Genomic DNA, 23,802 nt, shown 5'->3' on the forward strand with positions numbered 1-23,802 from the left:
CTGACCTCTGCCCTGCGGAATGTGGGGAGGAGGTGGACACAGGCAGGGGATGCTGCCAAGGAAATAACTGTGTAAGTGTGGATGGCTTCAGTCACATCCCTCTGCAGGCTTCTATCTCGCCCCCCCCCCCCGCCCCCCAGAGGGTGGAGGTAGGGAAAGCTAGGGGTGGGGGAATCCACAATGTGGACGGAATGCTGGAGTTAGTGAGAGGCTATGCTTACAGTTCCCTTCCCCCACCCTCTCCTGAGCATAAGGGAGGGATGCGCATCCCTGGGCAGGCCCTCTTTTCAACTCCCAGACTCTGCATCTGCCCTTCGTTTCTTGCTCCCTCAGCAAAAGCTTAAGGGGTCTCATAAACACTTAAGCTTCCACATCTGTAGCCCTCCCCCAGCCAGTCAAGCCAGCTGTGCAGACTCTGGGCAGGGGTGAGGGAACCTTCACAATCAATCCCCACCTAAGTAACAAAGGGAAGGAGGACCCTTCACCCAGTCTGGGGCAGACGCCCTAGGAAGGGGACACCAGGCCAGGTCCCCAGCATCTACTCCTGTAGCCCACCCTGAAGCTTAAAGAAGAGCAGCTAGCAGCTGGGGACCCCCCAGAAGGGAGGGGTCCAACTCTCTCTTCCAGACTTCTCCCCTCCCCTCCCTCCTCCCAGCTAATAGGTATTTCCTGTTTATGAGGCAGCTAAGGCTAGGCTTTTGGGAAGGGATGGAGATGGAGATGTTGCCCCCCACCCCGTCTGGGTTAGGGAATCCTTGAGGAGCGCCTGAAGGTTGGGAAGCTCCTCCCTGGGGAAGGAGTGTTCCTTACGTTGACCATCCACATCATCCTCCCTTCCACCCCACCCCCTCCAACTGAGGCCACAGCCCCTGCGGGTAGGGGGCACTGGAGGGGTTTGCTTCCTGTTCTTCCCAGTCTCTGAGGCCCTCAAAGGAAAGCAGCTTCCAGGCGATTGGGGGGGGGGGGGAGCGGGGGGAGGGAGGCTGAAACTGGATGGAGAAAGGGGGAAGGGAGGTGAGCATCTTGACTGATGAGTCAAGAGTCTGCAAGGGTAAAGGACAGCGTACGGATTCTCCCTCCCCAGACCAACCTGGCGGTCATTTCGCTGCCCGCCCTTCTCCCAGCAAAACACAGATCGCAGGCAATTAGGCGAGGGAGGGCCGGGACCTCACCTAATTAACCCTTTTAGGGCCAGTCCCAACTGGTTTAGCAGGCAAGGGAGGGGTAATTAATTTAGGGGGGAGGTGAATTCAGGGGTTGCTACTAGAATTAAGATAGTGCTGCTTTCCCCACCCACGTTGGGGTGGGAGCGCATAACCAGGGGCCTCCAGATTAAGATTGGGGTTTCAGCAGAGAGCATGGGCGGGGGGTCGGCAGTCGCGTTTCCCTCCCAGAGCGCGGCCGGGGGTGGAGAGAGCGCTACATCTCAAAGCCCACCCTGGCCCCGCCTCCCCCAGTCCCGGCTCCCGCTTCGGCTCCTCTAAGCTCCCAACCCAGCGGCGCCCGCAGGACGGACACCCAGCGTGAGGCTTCGCTTCCTCTCCCTTCCCCTCGCCCGCCCTCTCCCGGGTCTCTGCCTCGGTCTCCTTTTTTAAAAGCTGCGTCACAAGCACGCCGAACTCGGAGCGCTGCCGGCCCCTCGCCGTCCGCCGCCGCGCGGCGCACGGAAGTCGCCGCCAGCTGCGCCCTCGCCCGGGTCACTTTGACACTGCTCTCCCCGCCCACTAGCAGGCAATTAGCATATTAATAAAGCCCGGCCCAGCCCGACTAGGGCTGGTGAGCGGGCGCCTACGAGAGGGAGAGCGAGAGCGAGAGGGAGCGCGAGAGCTAGAGGGGGCGAGCGGCAGCGGCGGCGGCGTTGGCGGCGGGGAGGGCGGCGGGAGCGCACAGACACGCACACGCACACGCGCACACACAGACACACACTCCGGGGACGCACACCCGCGCGCACACACGCAGAGACAGCTCGCCTTCCTGCCTGGCTTCCTTCCTGTCTGCTCCACGCCTGACAGGCCCCTCACTGCAGCCAGGGGCCGCCTGCACCGGGCCGAGGCCGGGCCGGGCCGGCGGCGAGGACAGCGGGGGCCGCGGGCGGCGGCGGCGGCTCATGCCCGGCCTGTCCCCGCGCGGGGCGGGCACCGTGACTTGGCTGGGCCCCCAGCGGCGGGCGATGTGAAGATGTCAGTGGGCTGTGCCTGTCCTGGTGAGTGGGGCGCGCTGCCGCCCGGCCCCTCCCCGAACCCTCCCTGCCGATCCTTCACCCCTTGTTTGGTGAGAACTTGTGTGTGGGGCGTCGATGGCATGGCTGTGGTCGGAGGCTTGAGGGGTGTGTGGGGCCTCAGTCGGGGGAAGGTTTTCCCCAACTGTAAATGCGCAGCAGCCCAGAGGCACGGGTAAGGGGCGCTGGGGTTAGCTTGTGTGTGTTTTTTGGTGGAGGAGGCTACTTAGGGAGGGGTTTTGGGGGGGCTGAAATTCCCAGAATTCCAGGGTGTTAGCCAATCAGAAGTGAGTCTGGACTTTCGACCCCCCCCCTCAGGTCATCATACAGTTGTGATTGGCTGGTTGGGGTTGCCCCCCCTTCCCTGCTGCCTATTCCCTCTTACCTATTCTGTGACACCTCCCTCCAGGCTGTTTCTGAGGACCCTGTTTGGGGGGAGGGATTGATTGGGGGCCGTCTTGTCCCTCTCCAAATTATCCTGCCTGTTGCCAGGGAAGGTTGGCCCTCCTGAGGGACACGAGGTCCTCCTGGGGTGTGGGGGGCAGATAATTCGGCCCTTGGGTCTGGCATCTTCGCCCTAGTGGGAGGGGGAATGTGGCAGCCCCAGGCAAGCTAGGAAATAAGAGTGACTTGTGAGAGTTGAATTGAGGGGAGCGATGCTTGATCCCAATGAGAGGACTTAGGTTCAGATACCTGCCTCCCCCAGACACATCAGCTCTTGCCAGTGACAGACAGCCTGGGTCTGAGTTCTTTCCTAGGGAGGAGGAAGGCTTGGGTCTGAGTTCTTTCCTAGGGAGGAGGAAGGCCTGGGTCTGAGTTCCTACCTGCTGCCAGGGAGAAGGAGAGGGGCCGTGTGACTGGAGAGGTGGTCTTCAGAGGGCCTCAGAACACGGTTTATATCCATCCCCAGGACTCTGGGTTCTTGAATTATCTGCAGGACCCCCTTCTGTCCCAGGCAGGAGTTAGCTTTCTCTGGAAAGTCAGGTATTCCTGAATCTAGCCTGGTTTGGATCCTTAGCCCCTCCAAATGCCCTGTTCTCTGGGAGGCCCATACCTCACAACTGGAAACCCCCCTCCCCCCAACACACATCCCCAAGGGAAGCTGCCAGTGCGGACGCTTCCTTGAAAATCATGTGACCCGGGCCAAAGCTCTGCTGGGCTGGGCACACATTAAAGTGCCTGCTGAGGCTGACGTTTAAGGGGCATGGGGCCCAGAGGGAGGGCTAGTAGAGCCTAAGAATCCTGGGATATCCAGGTGTGGGAACCCCTGGCTCCTGCTGCAGAGGGTCGGGGAGAGGAGGAGAGGGAAGAGCCTGCCAAGCTGGAATCCTTCCTGGCCCCATCATTCCTCCTCCTACCAGCTTGGTGTGTGTGTTTGTGTATTTTCTTTACAATTGCCCCATGCTGAGTACCCTGTTCAGATCCATCCATTCTCTGAGTCCATCCCATGGCCTTGATCCTCCATCACCCTACATAAGCATAGCTAAAGGGCTGAGTCTTAAATATGATTATTAGTGCCTACAAATAGCGAGCAGGAGGTGAGTATGGAAAGGTTGTCAGGCTGGAGGTAGATGGGAGGTTGATCTTGAAGTTGAGGTAGGGTGCCTGGTCCTGTAGGAGAAGGGAGAAAGTTTCCCTCTCAGTCTCTCAGGGAGCAGCATGGGTACAGAAGAGGACCTGTATGTGTGAGGGGGGACAACTTAAGGCAGTGCCCTAAAAGGTATGTTCCTTTTGTGTGTCTGGTGATCTGGTTGGGGAAGAGGGGGCCTAAGATGGCCGAGAGTGGGGAATCTTTTTCCTGAATGTGAGGAAGTCTTACGGATTGGTGCCACAGAGGATGGATGGAGGTTAGTCTTCAAGAGAACCACTTGGGGAGGGGCATGAGAGTGGCCTGGGGGTGAGAAATGGTAGGATTCGGGGTAAGGGAGGGCACCACGCTTGCATGGGTGTGTGTGAGCACATGGCTGAACACAGGGACCCCGTGGCAGCATGTCCAGTCCAGGCCTAAAGACCACCCCCCGCAACCTGAGCAGCCCTGGGGTGGGGGCCCAGGCGCCCTGGCAGGCTGCCTGCCTGCCGCCTGCCTGCCTGCCTGCCTGCCTGAGTCTCTCCTTTGTGCTCTGCTGTCTCCCGGCTCCTCCTCCCCCAGCCCGGCAGAGACAGCACATGCCCCACACATGTGACTGAGGGAAGCCAGAGCACACGCAGACCCACACACATGCACATGCAGAAGGAAACACTACAAGATACACACATACACACATCTAGCTCTCATAGTGCTCCTGGGGTGTGTAGTAGCTTCTGGGGCTTTGGTCAGGAGCAGGGAGGACCTCTGCTAAGGGACATCATCCTGGTCAGGGCAGGTTGCTGAGGGGGCCAGGGCCTGTCTGGGGCAGCATGTGACTCAGAAGGGTTAAGGTAGGGAGGAGTAGGGGGCGGGGAGGAGGCAGCAGTGGTGGCGGCTGGGAGCCAGGAGAGGAGGATGGCAGAGCGCCAGGCCAACGGGAGGCCGGGCACAGACAAAGGAAGGGGGGCAGGCACACTGGAGGCCTGGGTCAGGGAGCCCCAGGGGCCCGGGCAGGGGGCAGTGCTGGTACCTTATCCTGTGGGCTGGGGCGGGCTGCTCCCCTTCAGAATTCCCACCTCCAGCAGGGGTGCTCTTGCTCTTCCCTCCCTCATCACCTTTGTCAGTCTTTGCTGCTCCCTGCTTTCTCCCCACCCCACCTCCCACCAATTTTAGAGCCTTCTAACTCTGAGTTGCTCTCTTTAGTTGGACCTCATCTGCCTCTGTGCAAGTGGGAGAATTAAGTCCGAACTGAGAGAGGACTTGCTGGAGAAGGGGAACTAGGAGAGGGCCCGTTTTGAATGATATGCCAGGGTCTAGATACATCTGGGTATTTAGGGGCCCTTCTCCCTGAAATTTGAGGAGACAGACTGGGTGGGGGTTCTGAGTTCTGAACTGGATGCTGAAGCCAGAGCACACAACCATCTCCCCTCCCCAAGTAGATAGTCATTTGGGGCCTGGAGTGACCATTCCTTGGAGGGGGCAGGCAGTAGGAATGGCTGCAGTGCCCCAGGGCTGGGCTTGTGTGAGTGGGGTTAGAACCAGGGTTCCAGCCTCAGGCCCTCCTGTCTCACTGTAATCTGTGCAAGTTAGGATAATAGGCCCTGGATGCTATTAGGATCTCTTGAGGTACTGCCTGTGAATGTGCTTTGGAAAGTTTAAAGGCACAAAACAAATGACAGGAATTGTCCTGTCAGTGGGGGAGGAATGTAGTTATCCCAGAGTTGGGCTGTCAATTTGGGAGTCAGGACAAGTATCTCAAGTCCTGGTGGTAGGCAATATGATGGTAGGCATTCTGGCTGAATAGTATAGATTTCGATAGGTTTATGAAAGCCAGGACGTATCATATGGCCAGGCCATGATGGAGAATGTGTGCAGATTTCAGAGGGGGGTGGGGTTAGTCCCTGGGTAACAAATGGTCAGGGTATGTGTGTAGCAGTCTGTCAAAGGTTCAGGAGGTATAATGCAGTTTTGGGGTGTGTCTTGGGGCTTGGGGCATGTGCGTCACAGGTCCCACTGTGTATGTGTGTGTGTCCTGGGTTTGGGTTTATTTGAGGTTTGAGGTATATCACAGGTTGAAGTGTGTATCAGGTACGGATTTGTGTGAGAGTGAGCTGTGTTAATTGTGTGTGGAGGATGTTCACAGAGCCAGATGCAATAGTATTATTATTGCACAGTCAGCTGGTGTGTATGCCATCCTGTTGTGGGGCTGTGTGTGAATCTGGTTGGGGGGGTGGGAATACAAAGCTGAGACTCAAATTGCAAAGAAGGAGGAAGTCCTTACTGCCCCCCACTTCCCATGTGAGAGAGAGAGAGAGAGAGAGAGAGAGAGAGAGAGAGAGAGACTGTGTGTGTGTGTGTGTGTGTGTGTGTGTGTGTGTGTGTTTCTGTCAAGGTAGTAGGGCCTGGACCACTATCCAAGTTTTAGAAAAGCCCCCTCTCTTGGGCTTCCCCCCTTGCATTGGAGAACAGGTTCCTACCCTGGTAACCATATACCATTTTTTCCTAGGGTTTGGGGGAGGATTCAGCAGCAGACTAGACCCCTTCTGGGGACCCTCAGATGGGCAAGTTTGCCTTCCTGAGCTCTAACAGAGCCCCTTTCCCTTGCACCCACGTGCCTCCGGTGGTGGTGGTGGTGGTGGTGGTGGTGGTGGTGGTGGTGGTGGTGGTGATGATGATGGGTGGGTGGGGGAAAGGGGGCTTCCTGCAAAGGTAGTCAGCATTTGGAACTAAGCTGGGTTGGGGCAGGGAACCTGGAGTGTCCCCCTCCTTCCAATCAGTGTTTACAGGCTGAAGTCTGAGTGTGTCTCTGTCAAAAATAACCCCCTGGAGCCTTCCCCCCAGCTGCTCTGGGATTTCACCAGCCACGGGTGGCTGCTCAGGCCAGCCTTCAACCGGAGATCACTAGGGAGAGGAAGAGAGATTTGGGGGATGTTTGGGAGACCGTTAGAAGATACTGGGAGTCTCCAGAGAGGACGAGTGCCCTCCTCCATCCCTGCCTGTGGCTTAGACTCCCCAGCTCACCCCTGAGCACCCCGCTTGGGGCTTGGGAGCGGCATTCCAGTTCCTGGCTCCCACAGCCCTCCCCTCCATCCCGGTCTCTCCAGACCCAGTCTCTCTGTATCCCTCTCTCCGGCCTGTCCCCTGTCTCTCCCAGTCTCTGTCTCTCTTTTGTTTTTCTCAGCAGTCCTCCCTGCCTGCCTCCCTCTCTCAAGCTCTCTCCCTCCCCTCTCTCCCTCTTCCTCTTTCCTCGCAGGGAGGGGGCGGGGCCGGTGGGGGCAGCTCCACCCTCCGCCCGCCCTGGGGCCTCATTCTGAGAGAGGCTCTGAGAGAGCCAGCGGGGAGGGAGGGAGAGAAAGGGAGAAAAAGAAGGGAGCCGGCGGGGCGCTGTGTGTGTCTGTGCGTGAGCGAGTGTGAGTGAGTGTGAGTGCCGGGCCCTGCCTCTGCTGGTGCCCCGGCGGAGGGGCCTGCTGGCCTGGGGAGGGCGGGCGGGCTGCTTGGAGGCAGAGGCAGAGGCGGCAGCGGGGAGAGCAGAGGAGGAGGAGGAGGAGGAGGAGGAAAGAGCGGAGCAGCCATTGTTGAGGGAAACCTTGCAAACAAAGAAGGCTCCGGACTCCCCGCGGCCCCCCGCCCCCCAGGCCGGCCCCCTGGCCCCGGGTCCCCAGCCCAGTGGCCATTGTAACTTTCTCCCGGGGCTGTGGCCGCCGTGGGGCGGGCCGAGGCCGTGCGTGCGAGTCTTTGTGCAGCCCGCGGAGTGGAACTCCCAGCCAGGCCTGACTGTCCCACTCGGGACATGAGCGGCTGAAGTTGGCCCCCCCTCAGGCCTCACCCCTGCCAGGGCCCCTCTGGGCTCGCAGCCGCTCCCCGCACCTCTCCTGGCCCCCTCAGTTCTCCCAGGTAAGTAAGTCTGGGCACCCTGCAAGCCTGTTGGGGGTGGGTGGAAGGTCCTCCATCTGGCCCGGGCCTGGTATGCTGGCTGTGAAAGAGGTGACCCAGCTCATAGAGGAGAGGGCTCTCGGGCCTGCTGACCTCTGGTCAGCCCCCAAAGGGAGGGGGCCTGCCCTCGGGTCAGGCTGGTTACCATGGAAATACCCAGCTGGAGGTGCCCCCCTAGGCCACAGGATGCAGCTTCCATTCTGAGAAAACTTTACTAGTTCTGGGCTCTTCCTCTCTCCTCCCCCTTCCTAAGGGCTCCTAGGTTGCTAGAGGTGGGAGACGGGACTCTGCCTGACTCCAAGACTGGATGACACATCCATCCCCTCACCCCCACCCCCACGTTGCTCCCTCTACCCCTGCTGCTGGGGACAGGCAGCAGCAGGGACAGATGGTCTGGGTGATGTTCCCTCCCCTTCTCTTCTCACTCCCCAGCCCTTGTGCTGGGGCTACTGGGAGTTGCTGTGGCTCTGGAGAGATGCTGAGTTTATTTGTGTCCATTCACTGGTCGTGTAAATAGAGGCCCCAAAGCTTTGGGCTTTAGCTCCTCAGTACTGTTACCTAGCCCCAGGCAATGCCTGTCATTTCTCAAGTGAGAAATTGAAGCTCTGAAACTTTTTTCAGAGTTAGAGAGGAACCCTGGTGTTTTGCCTCCCTTCTCTTTAGGGTCTTGAGCTGATACATTTCAAGTGGTCCTGAAACTGAGGGGCAGGGGCAGTAATGCTTTTGGGGAAAGGAGGGCCTAGGTAGGGGATGAGAGCCAGGTCTAATAATCTAGACTACTGGGTGCATTGCCCAGGCCTGGCTTCTGGTTGCTAATGTGAGCTTTGACTTCCTACATGGCCTTGTCCACCTGTCTGTGGAGTGGGGGGACTTGGGGTTGGGTGGGACTGCCTCTTTCCTGAGGACACATGCTCCTCATTCAGTTCTGACTGGCATGTGAAGGCTGTGTATGTCGTGCTGGGAGCATTTGGATGTGGCCTGTGAGAGCTCATGCGTGGGGCAAGGGCCTGTTGCAGGCACCCTGATCCTGCCTGGGGCTGCTGGGTTCCAGCCCTTGGTAGACATGTTGGGGCGAGCTGAGGGTGCAAGCCTGCTAGGCAGGATGAGGCACACGCGTGTGCAGGTACACACAGGCTCTGAGTCTTGGCACTGAGTCTTTGGGGATGGTGGAGGGTAGGCCTCTCTGGGACCCTCGTTTGGCCCATATTGTGAGGAGGGGGCCCAGGGGAGAGAATTAAATGATACATGTTGGTACAGGGTCTTCCTTTGTCTCTTCCTCCCAAGGAACAAAATAGATTTTGTATCTAAATTGGAGATGGGGCTCAGATACAGCCGATACAGCTACCCTTCCAAATGCAGTCAAGTTTGGGGGACATGAGGAAGCAGCTGTGACTAGGACTCTGCTTCACGATCTCCTCCTCTCTGGTGCGGAGGGGATAAGTGGCATTGTGAGGGTACCTGGCTCTTACCTAGCTATGAAAGTAACACTTCTTCCAGTCAGGTAATAGTAGAGCAGGAGTAGAACTGTGTATGCTTCTGAGTGAGGTGGAGAGGGGACACATGAGCACATGCACAGATACACACAAGCAGAGACCCTGTCTAGTTACCACTTGCCTCCTAGACTGAGCCCCTGAAACCTAGGCTCCTTCCCTGGGGCTTCTTATTTTCTATATGTAACTAGAGTGGGACCCATTGGAGGCCCGTCTACCTCCCTCCCTCACTGCAAGTCTAAGGAGAGAAAAGGGGTTGAGGCTTTGGGTTTCTGGTTTGCAGACAATACTAGACCCATGGTGTGTGTGTGGGGGGGGGGCTGGGCTGATAAGGGAGTGGCCGTTGGTGTGAGAGGCAGAAGGCCCAACTGGTTATCTGGTGGGCGGCACCCAGCAGGCACTACCCCCCCCTTTATCTTTCTATCCCCTGCCCTCCTGAGACCCTGGGGGTGGAGAAGGAGCAGGGAGTTGGCAAAATCCCCCTTTACCCTCCCCCAACCTGGTCTCCAGAGGGCAATAGAGGGGTAAATACTATAGGATATGGGAATCGGAAGACTAGGCTTGAGCCCTAGGACTTGAGTTCTAACTCTGCCAGTTAGTAGCTGTACGATCTTGGTAAGTCCCTTTGAACTTTTAGTTGCTTCATTTATAAAATGGGAATGTTACACTCGACCCTGCTACCTCACAAGGTTGTGATGATGATTAAACAAAATAATGTAGATGAAAAGGGAGTTTATCAAAATTTTAGATTCTGATATTTAGATATTTATTTATCCTGTGGTACTGACATTTCTTCCCAGGTTCAATTCTGTCATCCAGGGCTCAGCCACATGAAGAAATGGGGTCTTGGGTATTAGGGCTGAGAACTTCTAGTTTCTTAATAAAAACTGGGATAGGTGCTCCGTAGGGTAGTCTCCCTCCCCTAGTGCCCTCGGGGGCTCCAGAAGACCAGTCCCTGTGCATACAGTCTAGCAGACTTACAGGAGCACTGCCAAGAGGGACTCAGGAGACCCCTTCTTTCTTTCCCTTCTAGGTTGTTCCTCAAAGTCATTCAAGCTGTACTCACCCAAGGAGCCCCCGAACGGCAACGCCTTCCCCCCCTTCCATCCCGGCACCATGCTAGATCGGGATGTGGGGTGAGTTTCTTGTCCACTTCCTGTTCCTTCCCCAGATGGCATCCTGCCTGAAAAGGGGAAGGAGTGACACCCCCCAATAATTCCTGTCTTCCACCCCCATTCTCATAGCCTCTTCCCTTACACAGCCCAACTCCCATGTACCCGCCTACCTACCTGGAGCCTGGGATTGGGTAAGTGGAGCCCAGTGGGGAGGTTGGTGCTTTCCATTACAGGGGTGAAGGCGGGGGTGGTGGGGGGAGGCTCTGCTCCTACTGATCTCCCTTCTTCACTTCCCCCAGGAGGCACACACCATATGGCAACCAAACTGACTACAGGATATTCGAGCTTAACAAACGGCTTCAAAACTGGACAGAGGTATAGCCAAGGGAAAGGAGCTTGGAGGGAGAGGGCCATCTGGGCACCCCTGTGGTATGTCTTCTGACACACACACCCCTCCCTGTGCTTCTTAGGAGTGTGACAATCTCTGGTGGGATGCTTTCACGACTGAGTTCTTTGAGGATGATGCCATGTTAACCATCACTTTCTGCCTGGAGGATGGACCAAAGAGATATAGTGAGTGACCTCTGGGGGTCCTGCCAGTGCTGCCGTAAGAGCGTACATCTCCTGTGTCCTTCTAAGATCTGGGCGTGGGTATTTGTCCCAGGGGATCTGTCTTGGCAGGGATGGTATCTGCCTGACCACTTTTGAGATCCTTCTGTTCTGAAGAGTTTGTCCCATCTCTGCAGCCATTGGCCGGACCCTGATCCCACGCTACTTCCGCAGCATCTTTGAGGGGGGTGCTACGGAGCTCTACTATGTACTTAAGCACCCCAAGGAGGCATTCCACAGCAACTTTGTTTCCCTTGACTGTGACCAGGGCAGCATGGTGACCCAGCATGGCAAACCTATGTTCACCCAGGTTAGCACCCAGCTGGATGTGGAGCACTGAAGTACCTGGGTTTGATTCCCCTTCTGGCTCCCAAAAATGTACTTGGCTTTTCCCCAGGGAGACATAATGGGAAGTGGCAGGATGCACAGGGATGGCAGGCATGCTCCAGTATTCAGCAGACATGTATTGAGTTTGTACATGACAGTTTTCTGGGCTGCAGGGAGACACCAGTGAACAAGAGCCTGTCCTCATGGAGCTTATGGCTGACGAGTGTTTTACTAGCTACAAGAGGAGAGGACAAGAATCTGTTAAGCGTTTCTACTGTGTGTGTGTGTGTGTGTCTGTGTGTGTGCGTGTGTCTGTGTGTGTGTGTGTGCCGGTGTGGCAGGTATATGAGGAGATGGTCCATGTCAGTTATGCACCCAGATTTCTGTTCAGGTGGCAGGAGTGTATGTAGTGGGAGAATCATGAGGAAACAGGGGAACCGGTATACTTTTGCGTATGTGGGGAGGTGAGCAGACTTGTGACAAGCTTGTTTCCAGGTTTGTGTGGAGGGCCGGTTGTACCTGGAGTTCATGTTTGATGACATGATGCGGATAAAGACGTGGCACTTCAGCATCCGGCAGCACCGAGAGCTCATCCCCCGCAGCATCCTTGCCATGCATGTGAGTTGTGCACAGAACCTAAGCCACAAGGCTGAGGGCAGGCAGCGGGAAGGGTGGAACGAGGTCTGCCATTACCCGCCAGTGGCCCTAGACAGAGGGTTGAAGTTTATCCATCTGAAAAATGGGTTTTTATATAGTAGTCCCTCTTCTCTTGGGTGTCACGAGGCTAAGATGATAGGGCAGGTGAGCAGATGCAACCCAGGTGCTAGTATTCTTACTTTTCTCCTCCTCTAGGCCCAGGACCCCCAGATGTTGGATCAGCTCTCCAAAAACATCACCCGGTGTGGGCTGTCCAATTCCACTCTTAACTACCTCCGAGTGAGTCTCTGATCACCCAATTTCTGCCCCATCCCATTTGGTCTCCACTCCACGTCTGTCCCCTGACAAGCCACTAACTGGTCTCTCCCCAGCTCTGTGTGATACTCGAGCCCATGCAGGAGCTCATGTCCCGCCACAAGACCTACAGCCTCAGCCCCCGTGACTGTCTCAAGACCTGCCTCTTCCAGAAGTGGCAGCGCATGGTAGCACCCCCTGGTGAGTGCCTTGCACCTGCACCTGCTCTTACCAGTATCTGATGCTGCTTCCCCAAGGCTGTATCGCTGTCTCCTCACAAAGCCCTTTCCTCTTTCCTGGGTCTGCGAGACTGGGATCAGGGTAGGCTCAGGCTCCTTAGGAGCCAGAATGGGGAATAAGGGTCCCAGGGCGCTACCCCACCTGAGTCTCCTTTCCCTTGCACAGCGGAGCCTGCACGGCAGCAGCCCAGCAAGCGGCGGAAAAGGAAGATGTCAGGGGGCAGCACCATGAGCTCGGGGGGTGGCAACACCAACAACAGCAACAGCAAGAAGAAAAGCCCAGCCAGCACCTTCGCCCTCTCCAGCCAGGTACCTGTAAGCATCTCGGCTTTCTTCTCTCTTCTGGGCTGCCCCACTGCTGGCCCCTGACCCTTGACCCTGTCCCATCCTGAGCTCACTAGCAGACGTAGAAACAAAGACAGTTTTTCCCAGTGTACTTTGCCATCGTGGGCTGACTCTTGTCCCTGATGACAGTCCTTGTCAGTCACGTGCATGATTGTGATCACACAGACTCAGACGTAGCAACGTACGACATCAAGGGACGGAGACAGCCATGGGAACGTATGGACATAAAGGACAGACAGCTTAGGGGCCCACAGACTACCAGAGAGACACACACGCTGACAGAGGGACACACAGACTTGAATGTGTGCAAATCTAGAATACATACATGCACATACGTTTCCCCACCGGTGTTTCTGATCTGCTCCTTCTCTCTTACATTGGACAGAAGTTCAGGAGCCCCCTAAAATTTTGGAGAGATGGACTAGGGAGCTAGAGGAGTAGACTGACTTCTCCCAGAATCCAGTGGATATAGGTTAAAGGCTGTGATGCTTTGCAGTCATTCAGTGGGAAGTATTCCAGGGGTGGAGGGTATCAGAGGAGTTGGGGTTTTAAATTGGGGTATAAGCTGGGGGGTGTGGGGTTGAGTTTCCCAGCTGGGTGTTGGGGTTCTGGGGGTATCTGCTGCCCTGGGCTGGGCGAGCCCCTGCCCCGATTATGTTTGGGGACCTCCGCCACTCTCAGGATGTGATGGTGGTGGGGGAGCCCACCCTGATGGGCGGGGAGTTCGGGGACGAGGACGAGAGGCTCATCACCCGTCTGGAGAACACCCAGTTTGACGCGGCCAACGGCATTGACGACGAGGACAGCTTTAACAACTCCCCTGCCCTGGGCGCCAACAGCCCCTGGAACAGCAAGCCTCCGTCCAGCCAAGAGAGCAAATCGGAGAACCCCACGTCACAGGCCTCCCAGTAAAGGCTTTGCCATGGCCACCGCCACCCAGCGCTCTGCCTGTCTGCCCCACCCCTCGAAGCCCCAGGGAGCAGAAGACAGAATGAAGAGACTGAGCATCTAAAATGGGCAGCCTCATCCACCCGCTTCAGGGAGGAACTGGACTCACTGGGGGCAGGTGCCAAGATTTGCCCCCCCAGTGGCCCTGGGCTGGGGCTGGCCTCTGCAGAGCCTTTTGGGGAAGGGGGTACTCATGTGGATGCCTGTGTGGACCCTGGGCCTCTGAGAAATGTCCTGACCACCTCCCAGGGCATTTGCCTCCATCCTCACCCCAGGTTCTGGGTTCCCTCATCCTCCTGACTCCACCCTCTTCAAGCCTGGGGTTGTCTATGCCCACAGCCCTTAGGGACTTAAAAGTTATGGGGCTTGATTGAATGCCCCTCCTCCAGACCCTCCCCTTAGGTGGCTGGTAGTAGAGGGGTAAAGCTTTGGGCTCCTCCCTTCTGCCACCTATCCCAGCTCCAAGTTTTTTAAAAAATAATATTATTAAAGATGTAAGTTTAAAAAAAAATCACTCATGTCCCCTATTTCCCCTTATTAAAGGTCCAGCTACCTCCCTATGCCTGGCAGATGGAGAGCTTAGGGCCTATGTGGAGGTAGTGGGGTGTGCATCACCATTTTACACAGTTTGGAGAGCTTCAGACCAAGGAGACACTTTGCCATCTCTCTTCTCTTTTCCTCTGGGGTGACTGGAGTTGGGGAAGGCATGCCATGGGGGTAGGGCGCCATTGATGGCCTCACTTTTGTGACAGCCCCCTGCTGTTGTCTCTGTCTCCCCATCCTCTAGGACTCTGGCCTGCCCTCCTAGTGCTTGTGACTCCTTCTATCCCAGCCCCCAACCCCCTCCCTCCACGGTGTGTATATTCTTTACAAGTCCTCCACTAGAGCAGCTGTCTTGGATGGGGTGAGGGGGAGGCTCCCTGCCTTAGGGAGTGTGGAGGGAAGGGAGCAGCCTTGTTTGTCACTGTGTTTTTGTTTTGTCTCAGTTGGGCAGGCATGGGTGGAGGAGGGGTTCATCCACTCTCCAGTACTCTCTTTCCCCAACTCCTCAGACTGCATATCTAGTCCTCCCCTGCCCTTCAAGGAGGGGGAGAAGCCACTGAGGGTGTCCCAGCTCTGAGCCCACCAGGGAGCAATAGGCTTTTGTCCTCCAGCTGAAGTAAAGGCTCTTCATCTCCCAGTATCTCCTCTCTCCCCTTCTTCATAGAAGGACAGGGGAGGCAGCCAGGATCCTCAGCTCTGTTTCACAATTGGACATGTGGAGGCTCCAGGCCCAGGGTGAGGCCGAGAGCAGGGTCCCATGAGTCTGGACGCAGCTCTGTGGCTTCGCTGCCTTCTCCTGTGGCCAGTTCCAGAAGTGTTAGCACCACCTCTCTCCCCACTCTTCCTTCTGGATTCTGGGGTCCCCCACATCCTGTTTCCTCTACTCCAGCTGCCACTTTTGGAAGGATATTGTGTCAGGAGCTGAGGGAAGGGGTAGGGAAGGTGGATGTCCCACCCCGCCCGCTGTAATGCCTTTTTTTTTTTTTTTTTTTTTTTGGGCCATTTGAGTCATGTATGGTACCGCTCAATAAAGAGACTTTTTGGTTTGAGAGTGTCTTGGTTGGTCATTGATGCCTATAATGACTCAGTCCAAGGCAGTCTTTTTCCCCTCCTTCCTGCAGTCCCTAACACCAGTCATTGGGGAAGAGGCATGAATTGGGCTTGTGAATTCCCCCTCACTCCCATCTCACATTTCCCCTCACTCTTCTGGTGGTGTTCTTGATGTGTCCCAGGCTGCCCTGTATTCCTCAAAAGTTGACTTCCCAGCCCCTCCCAGGACTATTGTTCCTCACCCCTGTCATGGGGCTGCCAGACAGGTGGTGGCCCTCTGCAGGCTGGGTTCCTGGGATAGATAGACCTGGATTAAGCTGTTGGGGGAGGGGTGGAGGAAGGGGTCCTTGCCTAGGAGGGGACTGGATTGGCGGAGCTTTGGGTGGTTAGAATTCTTGGGAGACTCAGTCCTGTTTTTGTCAGATTCCTACCCCTACCTGGCCTCTAGCTTACCAGCCCAGCTGAGATCTGAACTAGTCTCCTCTGGTGTTAGGTCCCTGGGTGGGGAAGTGGGAGAGTAGTGGGGTTGTCTCCTTGCTGACTTTGGGCTGAGGCACAGAGAGAGGAGGATGCTTAAGCACTATTGCTAGGGGACAGCCTGAAGCTCCACAGAGAGATGGTAGGACGAATAGGGCACTTTTCAGACTCCTTTCCAGGTATTCTCTTTGATTCCCCTCCTTCCCCACTATTATAGAAGATTGGCAAGATAGGGAGATACTGCAGTGGGTTGGGGAGGGGTATTAGCACCTGCAAAAACCCCTACCCAGTCTCCCTCATTTTCTTTTTTTCTTTTCTTCTTTATTTTTGGTTGTGCCGCACATCTTTCAGGATCTTAGTTCCCTGACCAGGGATTGAACCCGGGCCACGGCAGTAAAAGCGTCAGGGAATTCCAAGTCTCCCTCATTTTCATCCCAGACAGGGGAATCTGAGGCCTCAGACTGTTCCCTCACTAAGGTCTCTGGATCTCAAGTAAGGCCTCATAGACCTGCACCTCTGCCCCCACCTCCCAAGCTGGCAGGAAGAAACCAGAGGAAAGGACTGCATGGCCCACCCCACACCCTTTCCAGTCCATGCAGTTACCTCGGCCGTGCCCTGCTGCCAGCCCAGCTCCTCGTTGCTCCAGGACCTCAGAACTCCAAGGCCTGCATTTGTACACACACACATATCCCACCCCTCTGCAGGCCTGATCTGACTGAAGGACATTTACCAGCCAGCTGTGACCACTAATTTGCCCTGGAAGTCGTACGTAACACCTATCTGCAGTGTGTTTGTGTCTGGCGCTAGGTGTACAACTGACCTTTTTGCCTGGGTGTGAGCTTGTGTATGTAGTAACTTCTGACCTCAGAGAGGGCTTGGATATGTGTATATAAGGGACGTATACATGTATTAATAGGCATGGGGGCTTGTATATGCATTTGTTTATGATGTATGTCTTGGTGGATTCATTCATTCAGCTAATATTCATTGAGCCCTCTCCAGGTGCCAGCCCCAATTCCATGTGCTAGGGATGCGGTGCTGAACAAGGCAGAGGAGGCATGACCACTGGGTGTGAGTTGGCAGCGAAAGGTACATAAATGAGGATGTGTTGTTGAATGCAAGGCTTGGCAGTACGATTGTGTTGGGTTATGGGGCTGCCAGGGCGGGCATGTGACTGGGTTTCAGCATTTGCAGGTTCACATTGTGTGTGTGTGTATGTTTCTGAAAGGGAGGTGGGGGTCCAGGGGAGAGGTAGATTGCTAAGCCTGGACTCTGCCCTGGGGGAAATGAATGGGCCAGAGAGACAGGGGAACCCACTTTTTGAACTCAGGAAACCTGGTGGCCAGTGACTTCCTCTGAAGCCCCAGATCTGGCTCCTCCCTGTTTGCCCCAGTGGCCCCTCTGGGGAAGGCCCTTGTTCAGGAGGAATTGCTGGGGTGGGGGAAGTAAACCCTTCAAAGCCCTCATGTCCTCTGTTTCCGGGTGCAGGGGAGGGCCCAGTCCCAGGCCCAGCATGATGCTGAGAAACTTGTTTCAGCCCAACTGTGTATGCCAGCCAGGCCCCACTGCAGAGGTCCAGGCCTTGACCTCCAGGCCCCCAGCTCATCCTGAACCCAGCTCCTTCCCCATGTTTCCTAACCCAGTCCAATCCAGCCTGGTTTCTAGCCCCTTTCTTAGGACTGCTAGTCTAGTCCTGCACAATCTCCAGCCCCTTTTATACCAGTAGCCCAGTCCAGCCTAACCTCTAACCCCTTTCCTAAAGGTAAGAGGCCAGCACAGCAAGCCCAGCCCAGTTCAGTCTGACCTTAAGCCCCTTCCCCTAAGGTGGAAAGTTTGAAGCTGCCCTCCCAGAGCTTCCCCCCAATCCCTTTTTTCACAAAGTAGGGTCTCATTTTGGGGATTGGTAGAAGTAGAGGTGAGAGTACAGGATTAGGAGCTACAGTTAGGATGAAGAAGGAAAGGGCAGGGAAGACTGGGAGATGAGGGGCAGAGGGTGCTTAGGATGGCCCAGGCGTGTCCTGGGCCAGGCTGAAAAGAGGGAATGTGTAAAAAGTTGTGAGTCAGCTGCCCCGTAGTTCCAAACGGAATTTTTTTTTAATTAATTTATTTTTGGCTGCGTTGGGTCTTCGTTGCTGTGTGCGGGCTTTCTCTAGTTGTGGCGAGCGGGGGCTACTCTCGGTTGTGGTGCGCGGGCTTCTCATTGCGGTGGCTTCTCTTGTTGCGGAGCATGGGCTCTCGGCGCACCTGCTTCAGTAGTTGTGGCTCGTGGGCTCTAAAGTGCAGGCTCAGTAGTTGTAGCACACGGGTTTAGTTGCTCCGCGGCATGTGGGATCTTCCCGAACCAGGGCTCGAACCCGTGTCCCCTGCATTTGCAGGCAGATTCTTAAGCATTGCGTCACCAGGGAAGTCCCCAAACTGAAGTTTGAAGATGGTGGTTTTGACCTCCACTGGACCCAGCTCTCCAGTACCCAGAATGCTTACAACACTCTACCATGTGGTCACAGTACCATTCTCTCAGGACGCACCTCTTAGGCTTCTTTCCACTCCATCCGGAGGTCTTCAATGAAGAGCAGGAAATGAACGACAGACAACACACCCTGTAGTTCTTAGCCTAGGGAATGGGGGGAGCTGAATGGTAATGGAAGCTGACCCACCTCCAGGTTCCTACTCCACCAATTCCAGGACACTTTTCCTGAAGTAGCTAAACCCTGGATTACTCCTCTCCCTGCTGCTGCACCTGCCACCAGCTCACCTCTCCAGGAGGAGAACCTAGAGAAAAGTCCCAGAGAGGGTTGGGAAGGAAGAAACTTTTCCCCCTCTCCCCCAAACAAATAAGGCTACCTGGAGAAAGTAGGCATAATTTCTCTCCCTTGCTGTTAATGGATGTCAGGTGCACAGAATTAGATTAATCATACCCTTGTTTCATGGCACACTCTTTTCATTGCCCTGTGCACAGGACACATTTATTTAATTATAGTACTGTCATAGAACTTATCACATGAAAGCTAGGACCTTGGCAATAACTGAAATGCATCCTCCTCCTGAGGTATCCACCATTCTCTTTTCCTTTTTATAAATTTATCTTAGCTTTATGTATTTCCAATTTTTTTTTTTAGTTTTTTTTAACCTTATTATAGAGGAATACTGCTGTATGTAGTTTTTGGCTGCTTATTATTTTTACTTAATATTACTAAGATTCATATTGCTGCAGTTCATGCATTTTGAGGGCTGTGTAGTATTCCACTATGTGACTATACCACAGTTCTTTATTCTCCTGTCACTGGACATCTGGGTTGTTTCTATCATGGTTTCTGCTCTCTTGAAGAGCCTTCCTATGAACATTTTTATTCCTTTCCCCTATTTTATGTGAGCAGAGTTTTTCTTGGTTTTATATTTCGGTGTGATCTCTGCAAACTGATGTTCCCACCTCTGAAGCCCAGGTCTGAGTGCGTTTACTATGGCAGAGGATCTAGGGTTAACTTGAATTAAAGTTCAAACATTTATTGTGAATTCCCTGGCGGTCCAATGGTTAGGACTCGGCACTTTCGCTGTGAAGGGTCCAGGTTCTATCCCTGATCGGGGAAACTAAGATCCCGCAAGCCACGTAGCCCAAAAAAAAAAAAAAAAAAAAAAAAAAATCCAAACATTCATTGAGTACCTGCTATATAAAGTACTCTGTCCATTCATTCATTCAGCCAGTCAAGCTACATTTAGTGAGCATCTACAACATGCCAGGAACTGGAGATGGAACAGTAGATAAGAAAACATGACTTATAGAGTTGGGTAGGGAAATAGATGTTAAACAAACAGTTACATATATATGCAATTACAATTTATATATAACTGAATAGTGCAGGTTAGATATATAATAGAGACCTTTTTTTTTTTTTGGCTGTGCCACACAGCGTGCGGGGATCTTGGTTCCCCAACCAGGGATCAAACCCATGCCCCCTGCAATGGAAGCGCAGAGTCTTAACCACTGGACTGCCCGGGAAGTCCCAGAGAGAGACCTAATTTAAACTGGTGTGTTAAAGAAGGCCTCTCTAAGGGAGTGATGTATCGGCTGAGACTTGAAGGATTAGGAGGACTCCACCAGATAATGTGCATGGGGAGGGGGATTTCATGGGGAGGAAATAGGTCCTGATGCTGGGAAGTGCTTAGTGGGTTGGAAGAATAGAACACCAGTGGGTTCTGGGCCTGGTGAGCAAAGGAAAGTGGTGGCAGGAGAGAGGCTGAGGCTAGATGGGACAATGCCATGGTGTCAATAACGATGATGACAATAGCAATTAATATTCATTCTGCACCAGGTATTGTGAGAAATGCTTTATATCAATTATTATCTCATCGAAAGCTGAGCACAGCTCTGTGTTGTGGGTCCTGTTATTATCTCCCATTAATATGAAGAAACTAAGTGCCAGAGAGGCCAAGCAACTTGCCTAAGATCACAAAGATAGCAAGGTGTTTGAATTTCATCCAAATGTAATGGACTGTCACTGCAGGGTCTAAGGCGGTCATGGTTAAGACCTGGTCCCTGCCCTCCTGAAACTCCCCAAACGGGAAAGCCAGACATAGCCACATGTTGAGTAAAAGCACACATCAGGGAGCAGGATTAGAAACCTGCGAAGTGCTTTAGACTTACAGGGAGAGAAATTCGTTTTGACCAAAGTGATCTGGGAACACTTCTTGCTGAAGGTGAAATTGGTTGTGATTGTGGAATGGAGGTGGACCTGTGACAGGTAATTTTGTCAAGGATCGACAGACATTCTTAGTAGAGGGATGGCTTTAGGAAAGGTACTGAAATGGGATGGTCAAGGGAAGGAATGGTGGGTACTTTGCTGGATAGGAGAGAAGGAATCAGCAAAACTGCCCTCCATAGTCTTTCTAGATTGTAGAGAGTTTTGAATGACAAGCTGAGAAGTTTGTTTATTTTATTTTTTTTGGCCGCACTGCGCGGCTTGTGGGATCTTAGTTCCCTGACCAGGGATCAAACCCAGGCCCTCTGCAGTGCAAGCTTGGAGTCCTAACCACTAGACGGCCAGGGAATTCCCAAGCTGATAAGTTTAGACTTAATTTTATAGGGAGTGGGAAGCCACCAACTGTTTTTGAACAGAGAAGTGACCTAGTTAGATACTTCTTTTAAAGTGAGATTGGTTTAGTGTGGTGTATAGAACTAGAGAAGGGGGACCAAGTACGGGGCCGAGAAGCCCATGCTACTAGCAACTTAAAAAACCAAAACAAAAAGATCCTATCTTATCATAAAATAAATTGTATAAGATTAAAGAATTAAATGTAAGCAAATAAAATTAGATGAAAATAAGATGAAATACTATTCATCACCTTTCTAGAAGTATGTGTGGATAGGATAAACTTGTAAGATTTTAAATACCATAGAAGAAATCAGAAAGGAAAAGAGTGAATAATAAAAAAAGAAAAAAACCCAAAAAGAGTGATCAATTTTGCTACATATAGACTGAGTTTATAACTTTGGTATATGTGTGTGTAAATAAAAAAGTAGATCCTGACTCTCTACCCCTTATACCGGCCACAAAAAAAAAAAAAAAAAAGCAGGTGTGCTGGGAAATATATTTGTAACAAATATGATGAGTTACAATCTTTCTGTACAATTAATTAATGCAAAATAAGTTTAATAAAGAGACTCCTCACTAGATAAAAGGGTAAAGGACAATTTCAGAGGAGGAAGCACTAAGACTAAAATACATAGAAATATAGTAATCGAATGTATATTTAAATAATATGGCTCTTGGGCTTCCCTGGTGGCACAATGGTTAAGAATCCGCCAGCCAATGCAGGGGACACGGGTTCAAGCCCAGGTCCGGGAAGATACCACAAGCCGTGGAGCAACTAAGCCCATGTGCCACAACTACTGAGCCTGCGCTCTAGAACCCACGAGCCACAACTACTGAAGCCTGTGCATCTAGAGCCTGTGCTCCGTAACAAGAGCAGCCACCGCAATGAAAAGCCCAAGCACCGCAACAAAGAGTAGCCCCTGCTCACTGCAACTAGAGAAAGCCCGCACAGCAACGAAGACCCAATGCAGCCAAAAATAAAATAAATTTAAAAAAAATTAAAAAATAATAATATGGCTCTTTTTTGTCTATTAAACAAAGATTTCTTTTAGTAAATTAAAAAAATATGTAACAGCTTTATTGAGATATAATTTACACACCATACAATTCACCCATTTAAAGTGTACATTTCAGTGGCTTTTAGTATATTTCTTAAGTGTTGTGCAAACATCTCCTAAACCTATTTTAAAACATTTTCATCACTTAGAAAAGAAAACCCATACCCAGCAGCAGTCATGCAACATTTTCCCCCACTATCCCAGCCCCAGGCAACTACTAACCTACTTTGTCTTTTTTTTTTTATGTTTATTTATTTATTTATTTGGTTGCGCTGGGTCTTAGTTGAGGCTTGCAGGCTTCTTAGTTATGGCATGCGAAGTCTTACTTGTGGCATGCATGTGGGATCTAGTTCCCTGACCGGGGATCAAACCCCGGCTCACTGCATTGGGAGTGTGGAGTTTTAACCACTGCACCACTACTTTATATCTTTATTAATTTGCCTATTTTAGACATGTCATATAAATGGATTCATACAGTATATGGCCTTTTGTGCCTAGCTTCTATCACTTAGCAGCATATTTTCAAGTTTCATCCATGTCACCCCATGTATCAGTATTTCATTTCTTTTTATTGCCAAGTATAATTTTCCATTGTATGAATATACTACATCTTATTTAACCATTCAGCAGTTGAGGGACATTTGGATTGTTTCTACTTTCTGTCTGCTATGAATAATGGTGCTATGAACATTTGGGTACACATATTTGATTAGATACATATTTTGATTTCTCTTGGGTATATACCTTAATTGTACAAAAAGATTGTAACTCATCATATTTACGCAAATGTATTTCCCAGCACACCTGCATTTTTTTTTGGCGGATGTAGGGGGTAGGGAGTCAGGATCTACCTTTTTATTTACACAGACATATACCAAAGTTATAAATTTAGTCTATATGTGGTTAACTTGATCACTCTTCATTTTTTTTCTTTTTTTATTGTTCACTCTTTTCCTTTCTGATTTCTTCTATGGTATTTAAAATCTTACAAGTGGAATTGCTGGGTCATATGGTAACTCTATGTTTAACCTTTTGAGCAACTGCCAGACTGTTTTCCAAAGTGACTGCACCACTTTACAGTCCCATGAGCAATATATGAAGGTTCTAATTTCTCTATATCCTCCCCAACACTTGTTATCATCTGTTTTTTTTTTTATCATAGCCATCTTAGAGTGTGCAAAGTAGTATCTCATCATGGTTTTGATCTACATTTCCCTGATGACTAATGACATTGAGCATCTTTTTTCTTTTAATTAATTAATTAATTTTTATTTTTGGCTGCATTGGGTCTTCATTGCTGTGCGAGGCTTTCTCTAGTTGCGGCGATCAGGAGCTACTCTTTGTTGTGGTGTGCAGGCCTCTCATTGCGGTGGTTTCTCTTGTTGTGGAGCATGGGCTCTAGGCGCGCGGGCTCAGTAGTTGTGGCTCACAGGCTCTAGAGCGCAGGCTCAGTAGTTGTGGCACACGGACTTAGCTGCTCCGCGGCATGTGGGATCTTCCTGGACCAGAGCTTGAACCCATGTCCCCTGCATTGGCAGGTGGATTCTTAACCACTGCGCCACCAGGGAAGTCCCCACTGAGCATCTTTTATTAGCCATTCGTATACCTTCTTTGGAAAAATGTCTCTGCAGATCCTTTGCCCATTTTTTAATTGTCTTTTTATTGTTTTGTTTTTTTTGAGGTATAGTTAATGTACAATGTTGTGTTTCAAGTGTACAGCAAAGTGATTCAATTATATATATTTTCTTTTTCATATTTTTTACTGTGTTTTAAGAGTTATTTATACATTGTAGATGCAAGTCTTTTATCAGATGTATGGTTTGCAAATGTTTTCTCCCATTCTGT

General features: G+C 52.3%; 1 protein-coding gene across 2 annotated transcripts; it reads left to right on the forward strand.

The window, feature by feature from the left end:
- Positions 1–1,814: 1,814 nt before the first annotated feature.
- Positions 1,815–14,651, forward strand: LDB1 (LIM domain binding 1). 2 transcript variants are annotated; one of them, XM_082853922.1, is made up of 11 exons: positions 1,815–2,203; positions 10,242–10,344; positions 10,470–10,514; positions 10,623–10,698; positions 10,794–10,896; positions 11,070–11,242; positions 11,755–11,877; positions 12,112–12,195; positions 12,288–12,411; positions 12,616–12,764; positions 13,476–14,651. In XM_082853922.1, exons 1-11 carry the CDS (start codon positions 2,179–2,181, stop codon positions 13,704–13,706), a joined length of 1,236 nt encoding a protein of 411 aa, XP_082710048.1. In that variant the 5' UTR covers positions 1,815–2,178; the 3' UTR covers positions 13,707–14,651. The 2 variants fall into 2 exon arrangements, with proteins under 2 accessions (XP_082710048.1, XP_082710047.1); XM_082853921.1 differs by having other exon boundaries at positions 2,060–2,203; positions 12,616–12,758.
- Positions 14,652–23,802: the final 9,151 nt, after the last annotated feature.

Source organism: Leucopleurus acutus, assembly GCF_964270905.1.
Source record: "Leucopleurus acutus genome assembly, chromosome: 14".
Lineage (NCBI taxonomy): Eukaryota > Metazoa > Chordata > Mammalia > Artiodactyla > Delphinidae > Leucopleurus > Leucopleurus acutus.